Source organism: Colletotrichum abscissum (genome assembly GCF_030869225.1).
Source record: "Colletotrichum abscissum strain IMI 504890 chromosome Unknown Scaffold_10.1, whole genome shotgun sequence".
Lineage (NCBI taxonomy): Eukaryota > Fungi > Ascomycota > Sordariomycetes > Glomerellales > Glomerellaceae > Colletotrichum > Colletotrichum abscissum.
This window is the reverse complement of record NW_026849988.1, coordinates 582306-593566: the sequence shown is the minus strand read 5'-3', so window position 1 is coordinate 593566 and position 11261 is coordinate 582306. Positions and strand designations below refer to the sequence as shown.

Here is an 11261-nt window from a genome sequence, read left to right as displayed (position 1 = left end):
CCTCAACTGTGCTAGGAACCGGAGATTGGATAGCTTGAATTCGGATGGTGGTTCGGAGGGAAGGCGATACAGTTCGGCAGCATCGGCAAGGAGCAAGTCTGAGAATATCGACCGCTCGTGGCGCACAATCCGTATCGAATCGCGCCGTGATGGGGTTCTTGGCGCTTCATGTGACTGGGGGGACCGTTTGAACGGTCTGATCAGTTGCCAAGAAGGTGTTTGTTGTATTGCAGCGGCAGTATGGCTGGGCTGGTAGCTGTGCCGTTGGGATAGCTGCTTGGTCGAAGAACCATGTTAACTACGAGTCCGAGAGAGCTGTCATAGATGGAGAAGGTACTCACAGCTTGCCAGTCGCGGCCAAGCACCCATCGGCCCCTGGTCACGACAATACCGTGTGATCTGGAAATGGGCGGCGGCCGCATTGCCCCATCTTCGCTAGCAAAACCTCGTGATCCCGCGATTGAGATGCTACGAGGCTACTTAACGTTTGGCTTATGGGAGCTTGATGAAGTTCCATAGAAAAAAAGGACCGGGGGCGAACGTCGCGACTGCGGGAAGCTTTCCGCAATGCATCACGTGCGATAAGGCAGCTCAATCGATAAGAAAAGGATCCCTGCTTGTACCTACCTAGGTAAGGTTCCATGAGGTACTTAGCAACCAACAGCTGCCATCTGCGAAACTGCGAAGCAACGTTATTTTTTTCTCTCCTTGTCTTTGTGTCTTAGAATTGCTCAATGGTGCCTCGAAGCTCAAAATGCGGCTTTCTCATTTCACAATAGCATCCTCGCTCAGCCGCGGGCTGCACACCGCTCGCTCCACGCCCTGCCCGCAGCGATACTTCCATGTCACAACACCAGCAAGCATGCCTCGAAAGCGGACCTTCTTCACCTCGAACGTTTACCTTTCCCAGAGCACTGGCGAGCCGACCGCGAGGCCACCAAGGCAAGAAGATGACGAATCATCTCAGCTCACAGCACCGAAGCGTAAGGCGGTGCGCTCCGCCGGCGCAAAGAACTCCCTACGGCGCGTAGCGATTATTGCCCAGCGACCGGCGCAACGAGAACCAGGAGAGGTGCCAGCAGAGACGATGGATGTGTCTGCGCCTACACTGATAAACGCTGTGTGTGTTGCCGAAGCTTTTAATATGGGAGCAGTTCTGGACATTCTGCGGGCCCATGGGTTTGATATTGATCCATACCAGAGCGGATTCGAGGCGAGCGAGGTTGTCCACGCACGAGGTGTCAATGGCGGTGATATTTTCGTTTTTCCCTCGGGAACAATTGTCACTTGGGCCCTGCCCCCAGACGTTGTCACGAAGCAGTTGCTGAATGCGGCAGAAACGCCACTGAAGCCGGCTCTTCGGGAGGTGGAGGACCTGGAGTACGTGTCCGATCCGAGCAAGGAGACGAGCAGTATGAAGGGTGATATCGTAGTCCTAGGCACAAAGCTCGAAGAGCGAGACGGCGACAGGCTGGACACGACCCTCGCCAAGATTGCATTCTCTTCCGGATTGGCCCGAAGTACAAAGCTTGCAGTGCTGGAAACTGCGCTGACGGCTTACTTTGAGAGCACCAGAAAGATTCCCTCTGTGCTATCAAAGGGGTCCGGCTTGCCGTTGGGCAGGAAGTTCATTTTGCAGAAGACGGGCGAGCTGTTGAGCCTTCGCGCGAGGCTCAACCACTATTCAGAACTCACTGACTCTCTTCCAGACATCTTCTGGGACAGCCGATCCGAACTGGGTCTGGAAGGCTACTATGAGCAGGTTGGCCGTGCGCTGGACGTCAACGTACGAATCCGGACGTTGAACCAGAAGATGGACTATGCTCAAGAAATTGCGAGTGTCCTGCGGGAGATGTCGAGCGAGCAGCATAGTACGAGACTGGAGTGGATCATCATTATCCTCATTGCTGTCGAAGTCGTCTTCGAAGTCAGGAGAATTGTGCTCGAGTACAGAGAAGAAAAGGAGGATGGTAAAGTGGAGCCCTAGGTTTTTGTCTATAAACTAGGAACTGCTGTTGAACTTTCAAAAGATACCCAACTCAATGATTAAAGAAGATGCCAAGATATACTCGTTTATTACTGTTTAGAAGTGGAAACACAATTGGCTTGCCTCGGCTTATGCTAAAAATCAATCCATGCAAGGCGCAGGGCGTGACATTTCTTCAATTCATTGCCAAGGTACTTGGGACAAGTTGGTATCTCCAAAGAACACCTCATGGGATAAAACCCTGAAATACTTCTGCATGTTTCTTATAGCAACAAAAAAGGCAACATATATTACCTAATGCTACAATGTTTCATTCAAGGCGCGGTCGCCTTAAGCAGTGCCCGAACTTATCACGCTCAATACACAGGTAGTATACCACGGTATTGTGCAAGTGACTTTCGAGGTTCCGGAAAACCCTGCGCTTGCCGCTGCAGGAACGGGCAGCGGCATGGTACTAATTGTGGATCGCGCTTACCCAATTAGATTCGCTGGCAGCTGTTGTAGAATGGCTGGAAGTAAACAATCGTTCTGGATGCTAAGCTCAAATCCTAATGTAGATGAGCCTTGCCCTCTTCGGTACTCCTTTGGCGAGACTGAGATACTTAGTACTCTCTTCTCATTATTGAACATTTCTCACCCACCTTAGGTATCTACGCCGTCTAGTACTTTCTTCTGAGGAAGGAAAGAGCTCGCAAAAGATACCTCGCCTTCCATTGCTCGTCGTGGTTTGCCTTCTGCCAGCGTACCCACCCTAAGGTACCTTGCCATCGCCTAAATCCATACTATACCAACCCACCTTCACACCTGTCTCTCACTCACTCAAATCGGTCAATTCGAGATTCTTCGCTGGACCCTTTTCCTACCACACCGAGGTTCCCAATACTTGATCATTACCTTTCAGAAAAGACATCACAATTAACGACCGCGCCTACTTCGCTTAGACACGCGACTAGGTACTTCGCCGACCTCACTTTGACCACTTCTTCCCGCAAGGCCTCAATCAATTCCGATTGCAACATACAGCTGAGCCTCAAGCCTTTCCCTGTTGTTCGGCAAACAAAGCACCCACCAGGCAGGGATTTGATGCGTGTGCGACACTCGGGCCGTACCTACATCGACCATGCCTCCTCCGCTTATTGGTATGTTTTCTTTGTCTCTCAATATCATGTTGGCACATCTCACTAACGCTTACTCAAGAGGAAGAGGAAGAGGAAGAGGAAATGGGGGATTTTGATGGCGGTCTCCCTCACAATTGGGAGGATGACTTGGATCTGCTTGCGGACCCTTTCTTCAATGCTTATGACAACAACGAAATACCTGACTTTGAGGATCGCGTGCCTTTTCAAGGTCTGGGAGCATTAGCACCGCCACCCTTCGTCGATGATGAATTGTCCGCACCACCTATCCCTGGATCGCCGATGCTGGTCGACGCGGTACCAGAAGCCCCGTTACAGGAGCAGCCGGTGTATGACGAAGATGGCAAAAAAATAGGCACTATTCTACCTGCGATAAGTAGCACACCTCGGCGGAACATATCAGTCGATATTCCTTCCAGCACTCTTACCAGGCCGGCGAGTCTTTACCAAGGCGAAGAGCAGCGACCTAGCGAACGAGAATGGGTAGCGGTTCGGTCTTTGCTCCAAGAGATACAGCAGAACAGCGACAATGGAGATCAAAACTTCATTGAGTTCGAGATCGATGACTTCGCCGTGTACATTGACGCTACGGTACCGGGTGGCAACATGAAGCTTTACGAGGAGAAACGGTATCCCTGCGAGATGCGTCCCCTGCAACATCTGAGTATTCAGACCGCTTGCACTCAGATGTACGTCGACGGTGTCTTGTCTGTGGGAGAGAGGCAATTCTTTGTGAGGCAAATTCCATTCAACGAATTGCCTATCGGCAACTACGGAGTATCCGAGGCCACAGTCGGCTCTGACATCTGGATACGCTCCAAATACAACGTTGCCATCGCCAAAGGAGAAGGTCCAGATGTGTATTATCGGCTTGGAAGCCCAGCTCCCGAGTACCGACGCTACTATGCCGGGTTTACTTGGGTTGCAGATCTGGCTAAGCACGTGGTGGACTATCTCTCCGCTGCTATAGACCAAAGCCGTCGTGTCACATTCCGGGACTTTCGATCCGACTTCTCACGATGGCTTGCAGATACGCATGGTCACTCGAATGCTTTCTCCAAATGGCGGAGGCAATACTCCGGAGAGGACTTCTGCACAGCAATTGTACCAAATGTCCAATTCATCTATAAGGAAGCCTACGGAGTCCTTGGACACCGAGCTACAACTATCTATCTCTGGAGAGAGATTCGCGACTTCACTGCATTCACCGATAGCCAGGAGAAGATGCTCAAGACCGGTGGAAGCGACGCTGACACGCCACAAACTTCACCGTCGCCAACACCAAAGCCTCCAAGAACGCGCCAGCCCGCTGACATACCCAGAACAGTAGTAACCCCTTACGTTAACGACCTCTTCCATCATCTACCCTGTGGACCGATGATGGAGGCAACTAGTCCGACCGCAAGGGTGGGAAAGCTCCGAAGGGGCGTCATTCGAGGCCTGGGCTTGGAGGAGGCTACAAGAGTTCACACAGCAGCCAAGGACATAGTCGAGAAGACCGGACAGGAAGTACGAGTCGGAGATGTGATTTCCACGCATAGAGACGACAATGAAGACTATTGGGTTCGAGAAGCCGCTTCTGGCTTCAATGATGTCGACTGCTGGTTTGGACTTGTCCAAAAAGTCCACGATGTCCACAATTCACGGCAGAAGAGCTTCGATGTCATTTGGATCTACACGCCGACGCATACACTCTGCGGCACTATGAGATATCCGTGGAACAACGAACTTTTCCTTTCTGACCACTGTACCTGCGGCGACGCTGCCGTCGGAAAGATCAAGGAGGATGAGGTATTGGCCGTCCACAAAGTAGACTGGGGAGGCTCGTCTGGAACCGACGCAGAGTTCTTTTGTCGCCAGACGTACCTCCACGAAGAGAGAAAATGGATCACGTTCAGAGAGCAACACCTGCGATGCCCTCACCGCCAAGCAAGACCAGAATATCCTTACCTAGCAGGAGACACTTTGTTGGTGAGCCTAGAGCCAGGTAACGACGCTACAGTCGAGCCCTGCGAGTTGGTATCTCTCCCCGACGCCGAAGGCGAAGTAACGTTTCGCCGCCTGGAGCGAAGACATCGCCTGCAGCCCGACATGAATGTTTCACCCAACGAAATTGTCTACACTGACGAAGAGTTTACTCTTGGACAGGAAAACATCCACGGAAGATGTCTTGTCCGAGTCTTCCGCCCCGATGAAAAGATACCACCACCATACGATCGTAATGGGGTGGGTAATGCATTCTTCATAACGCAGCGATGGCGAGATGGTGTTATGATTTCCATTGAGGATGCTCCCATACCGCTCAGGCAGGGATTTGATCCCAGAAAGCATTTCTACAAGCTTCGTGGCTTCGATCTCTTCTGTGGAGGTGGAAATTTCGGTCGCGGTCTTGAAGAAGGCGGGGCGATAGAGATGAACTGGGCCAACGACATCAACATTAAGGCCATCCATACTTACATGGCCAATGCTACTAATGTCGTACATCCTTTCGCTGGATCGATTGACGACCTCCAACGGCTTGCCCTGCAAGGGAAATTTAGTGAAAGGGTACCTGAGATCGGAATGGTTGACTTCATTTCGGGTGGGAGTCCATGCCCTGGCTTCTCACGCTTGACCATTGACAAGGCCACCCCTGAGCAACGCAAAAATCAGTCATTAGTGGCAGCATTTGCTTCATTCGTTGACACGTACCGACCTCGCTATGGCCTGCTTGAGAACGTCATGGAGATCCTCCAGCCGAAGGGGCGCCGAGGCGAAGATGTGTTCAGCCAGTTGATTTGCGCCCTCGTCGGGCTCGGATACCAGGCTGAGGTCTTCTTGTTAGATGCCTGGAATTATGGATCACCCCAAAGCCGCAGTCGAGTTTTCTTATGCTTTGCTGCGCCTGGTCTGGCTCTTCCCGAGATGCCTCTCCACTCTCATTCTCATTATACGGCTAAGATCCGCAGTCGAGGATTGGGATGGATTCCCAACGGGAAGTCAATGGTCGACCGGCTGGCAATGCCCACCCCGTTCAAGTTTGTCAGTGCACGAGAGGCGACGGCTGATTTGCCTGACATCATGGATGGAAAGGCAGACTGCTGTATTAGCTTTCCGGACCACAGAGTCGCCGTCGGTGTCACTAAAAGATTACGCACACAGATGGGTGTTATCCCAATGCACCCATACGGAATGAATTTCCGCAAGACTTGGAACAAAGGGAAGGGAGTCATGACCGTGGCCGAGAGGAACCTCTTCCCGGAGAAGGGTGAGAGGGTTAATGAGCTTATATCTAACTCTTGGGGACGAGCTTTACCAGGCAAGGTCATGCCTACGATTACGACTACTCCCGCACCTACGGATGCCCGCGTCGGATTCATCATGCATTGGGAACAGGATCGCGTTTTGACGATCATGGAAGCCCGGCGTGCGCAAGGCTTCCGAGACCACGAAGTCCTCCTTGGGGCACCCAAAGACCAATGGAAAGTCGTTGGGAACAGTGTGGCTAGGGAGGTGTCATTAGCCTTGGGTCTGTCCTTTCGCCAGGCATGGTTGGGGTCTCTGGTCGATGGAGATGAAGTCGCACCAAAAGTCCACATCGCACAGGACGTCTCCGATGATGTGCAGATGATGGACACGCCGCCTCTGGCAGAATCGCGTACGAGCATCTCCGATTCTGCATCACCAGCGTCATCGTCGAGTCGCGCCGTCCCTGCGAAGCGTCCTCTAGGAAGCACACTTTTGGTTGAGCAATTCACGTCGAAGATGACGAAGTCGAGCTGGACACAGACATCAAGCGGTAGCAGAAGCACAGTCGAGGTGGAGGATGAAGTCCAGGCCGAAGCGACGACGTCGTTGGTGACCTCGGACATTGAGATCATCGAGATTGACTAGGCATAGTGATTTGGGACCAGTATTGGAGTAGGTAGTTCGCGATACATTTGCATCTTTGGGCAACAGAGCGCAAAGCTTTCGGACATTTTGCCTTGAATCCTGTATGAGGAGGAATCAACACTTGGAGTCACTGGAGAGATACACAAAAGCGCATAGCGAAGGGGATGCGACTTTGAGCTTCACAGGATGATCAATTAGTGATCAATCAACAGAGACACCGATTACGATAAAGTATTCTTTCTATTTTGTGAATTATCAAAGTGCTAGAAAACGAAACAGAAACGACGCTATGTTCCTCTGCTCAAGATTAGGTATGTAAATTTAATGGCACAAATGTATTGACTCCTAGCTCCTCCCCACGTCCCTCCGCTTTAAGTCCTAGTCACAGTCACGGTGACAGTCTCCTTCTCTTTCTCAGTAACAGTCACAAACACCGTCAAGACGGACACACCCTGCTGAGCACCAATGGCCGGCATGGAAAGGGGTTTCGGCGTCGTGATTGGGCTCGGCACGTCTGCGGCGGCGGAGGGCGCGTCCGTCGGGATGGGGTTCACGATGAGGGTGTCGGTGAACGTCCCCGTTAATGTTACGGGGGTGCTTGCTTTGGTTGTTGTTGAGCTCGCTGTCTTCGTCGTGATGGGTTCTGCTGTTGATGACTCGACGGGAGTAGATTTGGATGTGCTGAAGTGGGCAGTCTTTGAGGTGTCTTCTTCCACTGTTGAGGTGCGCGTTTTGCGGATGGAAGTCGAGGTTGTGGATGGGTCTTGTCCTTCTGCTGCTGTCGATGAGGGCGCAGGAGCTGGGGCCATGGTCTGGGTGACAAACACGGTTGTCGTGAAGCCTGGGGCTTGAGCTGCGGACGTCGTCGTTCCAGGGGCACCCGGTGCGGTCACCGAAATGGTGTACGTTGCGATGACGGTAGGCGTGATCGTGACAGTGCTCTCATACCCGAGGTCAGAAGAGGCCGGCGGCGGCGCTGGTACCGCAGTCGTAGTCGTAGCCACCGAACCAGGCACAGACGCAGACGCAGAAACCGGCGTGCCCAGGACCTGGCTCGCAACCTGGGGATCGTAACACCCGACAATAACTCCCTCCGTCGTCGTCATCGGCAACGCGAAGCACGAGGTCCCGGACCCGCAGCTCTGTATCGCGAACGCCCCGTTGGCCCCACAGATGCCGACATTGCCTTTGACGCAGGCGATTTGGCTGGCCGTGCAGGCGGATTGCTCCGTCAGAGAGGCGAAGAGGGTGTTGAATGTCTTTGCGGAGGCGAGGTTGTTGGCTGCCACGGCCGGGGAGATGGTTGCTGTCGCGGCTGGGGTGGAGGTGCGGATTGTGGGGACTTGGTTGTTTGGTGTTCCTGTGACTTGGGGTTGGAGTGTTGATGAAGGGGTTGAGGAGGAGGCTGGTGTTGCGGGGAGGGAGGAAGGGGTATTTGGTGAGGTTTGGGGGATTGGAACAGTTGTTGATGCTGCGGTAGCTGTTGTGGAAGCGAGAGACGAAGGAGTTGCTATGGCTATGGTTGTAGACTCTGCTGCCGAGGTCTCCCCTCCAGGAATGGGGAACGAAAAAGAGAGGGATGACTGCAGCGGTGTACCCGGTGAAGCGGAAGAGGAGGCACTAGGAGATACTCCGAGGTGGGGAGTGACTGTCAGGCTCTGGGAAACAATAGCTGAAGCTGAGGCTGTGTTTCCAGGTACTACGGACGACACGTTCTTGAAGCCTGAAGTAAGTTGGGGCGGCAAGGAGATCGTGCTGTCCATGGGAGGCAGAAAGACTGCCGACGTGGTAGTCGGTATCGTCTGGGTCTGTACGGTAGACTCGGCCGGTGATGTAGAAGGACTCTGGTCCACGGGCTGTGTCGTTGCGGCCGGGGATCTCGTTGACGAGCCGTCGAGGGTGACGAAGATTGGGGTCGGTGTGGTCCCATCTTGGTCTTGCTGTGTTACCGGCGGGGCAACAGAGCTGCTTAATTCTCTAAGTTGGTGTAAGTGATGCTTCTGAGAGACAAGAGTGGTAGCGGGGCCGTACGATGAGGGTGAAAGACTATCCGATGAAGCAGCAATGCTTTGAGTGTACGTTGTGTTCCACTCCCTCCGGAAACTGCGACATGTGTTAGTGTAAGTAAATTGGGTCTCGATATGAGGTTTACTTACCTCTCACCACGTCTTAATGGGCCGGCCTGCGTGGTATGAGTGATCAGGAGGAGCAGCACGACATCTGCTATACGTAGACTAGGGAGCATTGTGGTGTTCTGCAGTGACGATGCTGTTGTGTAGGGATATCGACTCGGACTCGCTCTTTCTCCACAGGATATGAAGAATATTATGAATAAGAATTCGGTCTCAATACCGAATTACCTCGCTCGCAGGCAAACCCAAAGATAGTTGAAAGAAAGCGGGTACAGATCTGGCGTCTAGGCACACAAAGGCTGCGATCAACAGAAGACTGGGAACAGAGTAGGAAAAGGCAACAAAGAACAAGGAATGGCAACGTGGAGAAAGGAACGCAGAAACAAAACACGAGAAAAGACGGAAGAGAAGAGAGAGTGAAAGGGGAGCAAGGGAGAGAAAGAAGTCAATATGACTCGAAACCCACTGCGGACAGGCAAAGAAAAAACGATGGTATGACGGACGGTGTGTGCTCGACAACTCGTCAGACACGAAGCACGCGAGGATGCAGGCTCCATCTTGTATGACTGGACCTGATGGCAAGACAAGAACAAGAAGTGGTCCAAGGGTCTAGAACTCTCAACCTTGTCGTGGCCCATTCAACACGCCGGGCTGTGAAGGCATTCGAAACGCTTTTAGTCTGCTGGGTCTGGCCAAAGTTGGAAAATGGAGCCCCAGCTTAGATGAGGGCCCAGTAGCTTGGGGACGACGTCGTCCAATGCTTTGCATTTCTTTCCCATTTCGCTAGCCGGGGAGTGATCGGATGTTAGATTTGTGGACAAGAAGAAGACCGATTACCTAGACCTTAGTTCATGGAGTCCCTCGCAAGGTTGCCGGGGTCGAGGTGCCCATTGCCGCGAGACTGGGTAGACCGTAGCACCCACGCACCGTAGCAGTAGCCGTGGGTGGACGGGCAGAAATGGTATGCTTAAGCGCCTCACACCAAGAAAAACAACGTCTATACGAGGTCTCTATTGAGAGAAACCGGCCACTATAGACTAATTTTGAAATGAGAAGGGGTTTCTTGGTTCTTGGTGTCTTGTGGTTTTGTGTCTGCGTCTTTGTTTCTGGAGAGGTCGACTGCAGACGCGCGGGAAGCTATTATTGGCAGTTTGGGGGATCCCTGTACTCTTCCCGTGCGATAGCAGCCAATCATTGGGGCGGCGCTTACACCACCTGGAGCACTGTGGAGACCTAACGGTGCACGCCTGGCCCAAGCTTCACTCGTCGCCTCAGTCTAATAAAACGTCTCCCTCTGACTCTCACTCACTCTCCTCACTGCAAGTCACTCACTCGATTCCATTCATAAGTTGGCTGCTTCTCACACTTCGTTAGTCCTCCAAGCCTTCTCATGAACATACTTCGTAGACTCTCTTCAGTTCTGACGTCATGCTGTCAACCTTCTTGACACTTCAGCAGATCAGCCACAAACACCTCCTGCCTTGTGGCTTGTTTCGGCCGAGTCTCATGCCATCACAGTCCTGAGTCCTAGACTGACACCACATGAGGTCCAGTCACAGCCAGAGTCCCTTCTGAACGTTGCATCTTGACACTCCGCGTCATCGTGAGACTATCATCTGTCGTCACTACCCTGGCCACTGAGCTCTTGTTCTGAGCATAATAGCCAACCGCGCCGTCGTCTCCCTCGTGATTATTGAGGATACTCGTCACATGTAGGGAATGGTGCCCTGCATCTTATCCTGGCTATCAAACAAATTTTCATTCAACAGCTACTGTGGCTTGGCAAAGTCGGGCTGAAATACGTTTCACAAGAGGCTCTGCTTACAATAGTGCATATGTCTCATTTTCACCGTCTCCCTCAACCTGCCTTGTCTCATAGCTTTACTCCAAGGTTTTTCGTAGTGAAGCGGAAGGAAGATGTTCTCATTCTATCATCCAAGCAGATGGTAATTGCAGCTGTTCAAAGTCTTATCGAAGTATGATTATCCAAACCACGTGGGCTGCCAATGTCGTGCCACCTTCCCCTCTCGTCTCCAAAGCCAAGGCAAAGACCGGGGCTCTGAACTTCGCAGTCGTTGGAATACGCTTCCCTACTTTTGCCACGGGCAGCACGTTGCACATCCCAAAGCATCT

The 11261-nt window shown here is 52.4% G+C and overlaps 3 protein-coding genes across 3 annotated transcripts; 2 read left to right on the top strand and 1 right to left on the bottom strand.

Annotated features, from left to right (window-relative positions):
- Positions 1–754: 754 nt before the first annotated feature.
- Positions 755–1987, top strand: CABS01_05145 (uncharacterized protein; the record flags this gene model as incomplete). The annotated part of the gene is made up of 1 exon (XM_060538515.1): positions 755–1987. The coding sequence occupies one exon, from the start codon at positions 755–757 to the stop codon at positions 1985–1987; it is 1233 nt and encodes a 410-aa protein (XP_060405687.1).
- A 1120-nt stretch (positions 1988–3107) lies between these two features.
- Positions 3108–6996, top strand: CABS01_05144 (cytosine-specific methyltransferase; the record flags this gene model as incomplete). The annotated part of the gene is made up of 2 exons (XM_060538514.1): positions 3108–3126; positions 3185–6996. The coding sequence occupies 2 exons, from the start codon at positions 3108–3110 to the stop codon at positions 6994–6996; spliced, it is 3831 nt and encodes a 1276-aa protein (XP_060405686.1).
- A 371-nt stretch (positions 6997–7367) lies between these two features.
- On the bottom strand, positions 7368–9241 carry CABS01_05143 (uncharacterized protein; the record flags this gene model as incomplete). Its single annotated transcript, XM_060538513.1, has 2 exons — positions 7368–9099; positions 9153–9241. 2 exons carry the CDS (start codon positions 9239–9241, stop codon positions 7368–7370), a joined length of 1821 nt encoding a protein of 606 aa, XP_060405685.1.
- Between the last annotated feature and the right edge of the window lie 2020 nt (positions 9242–11261).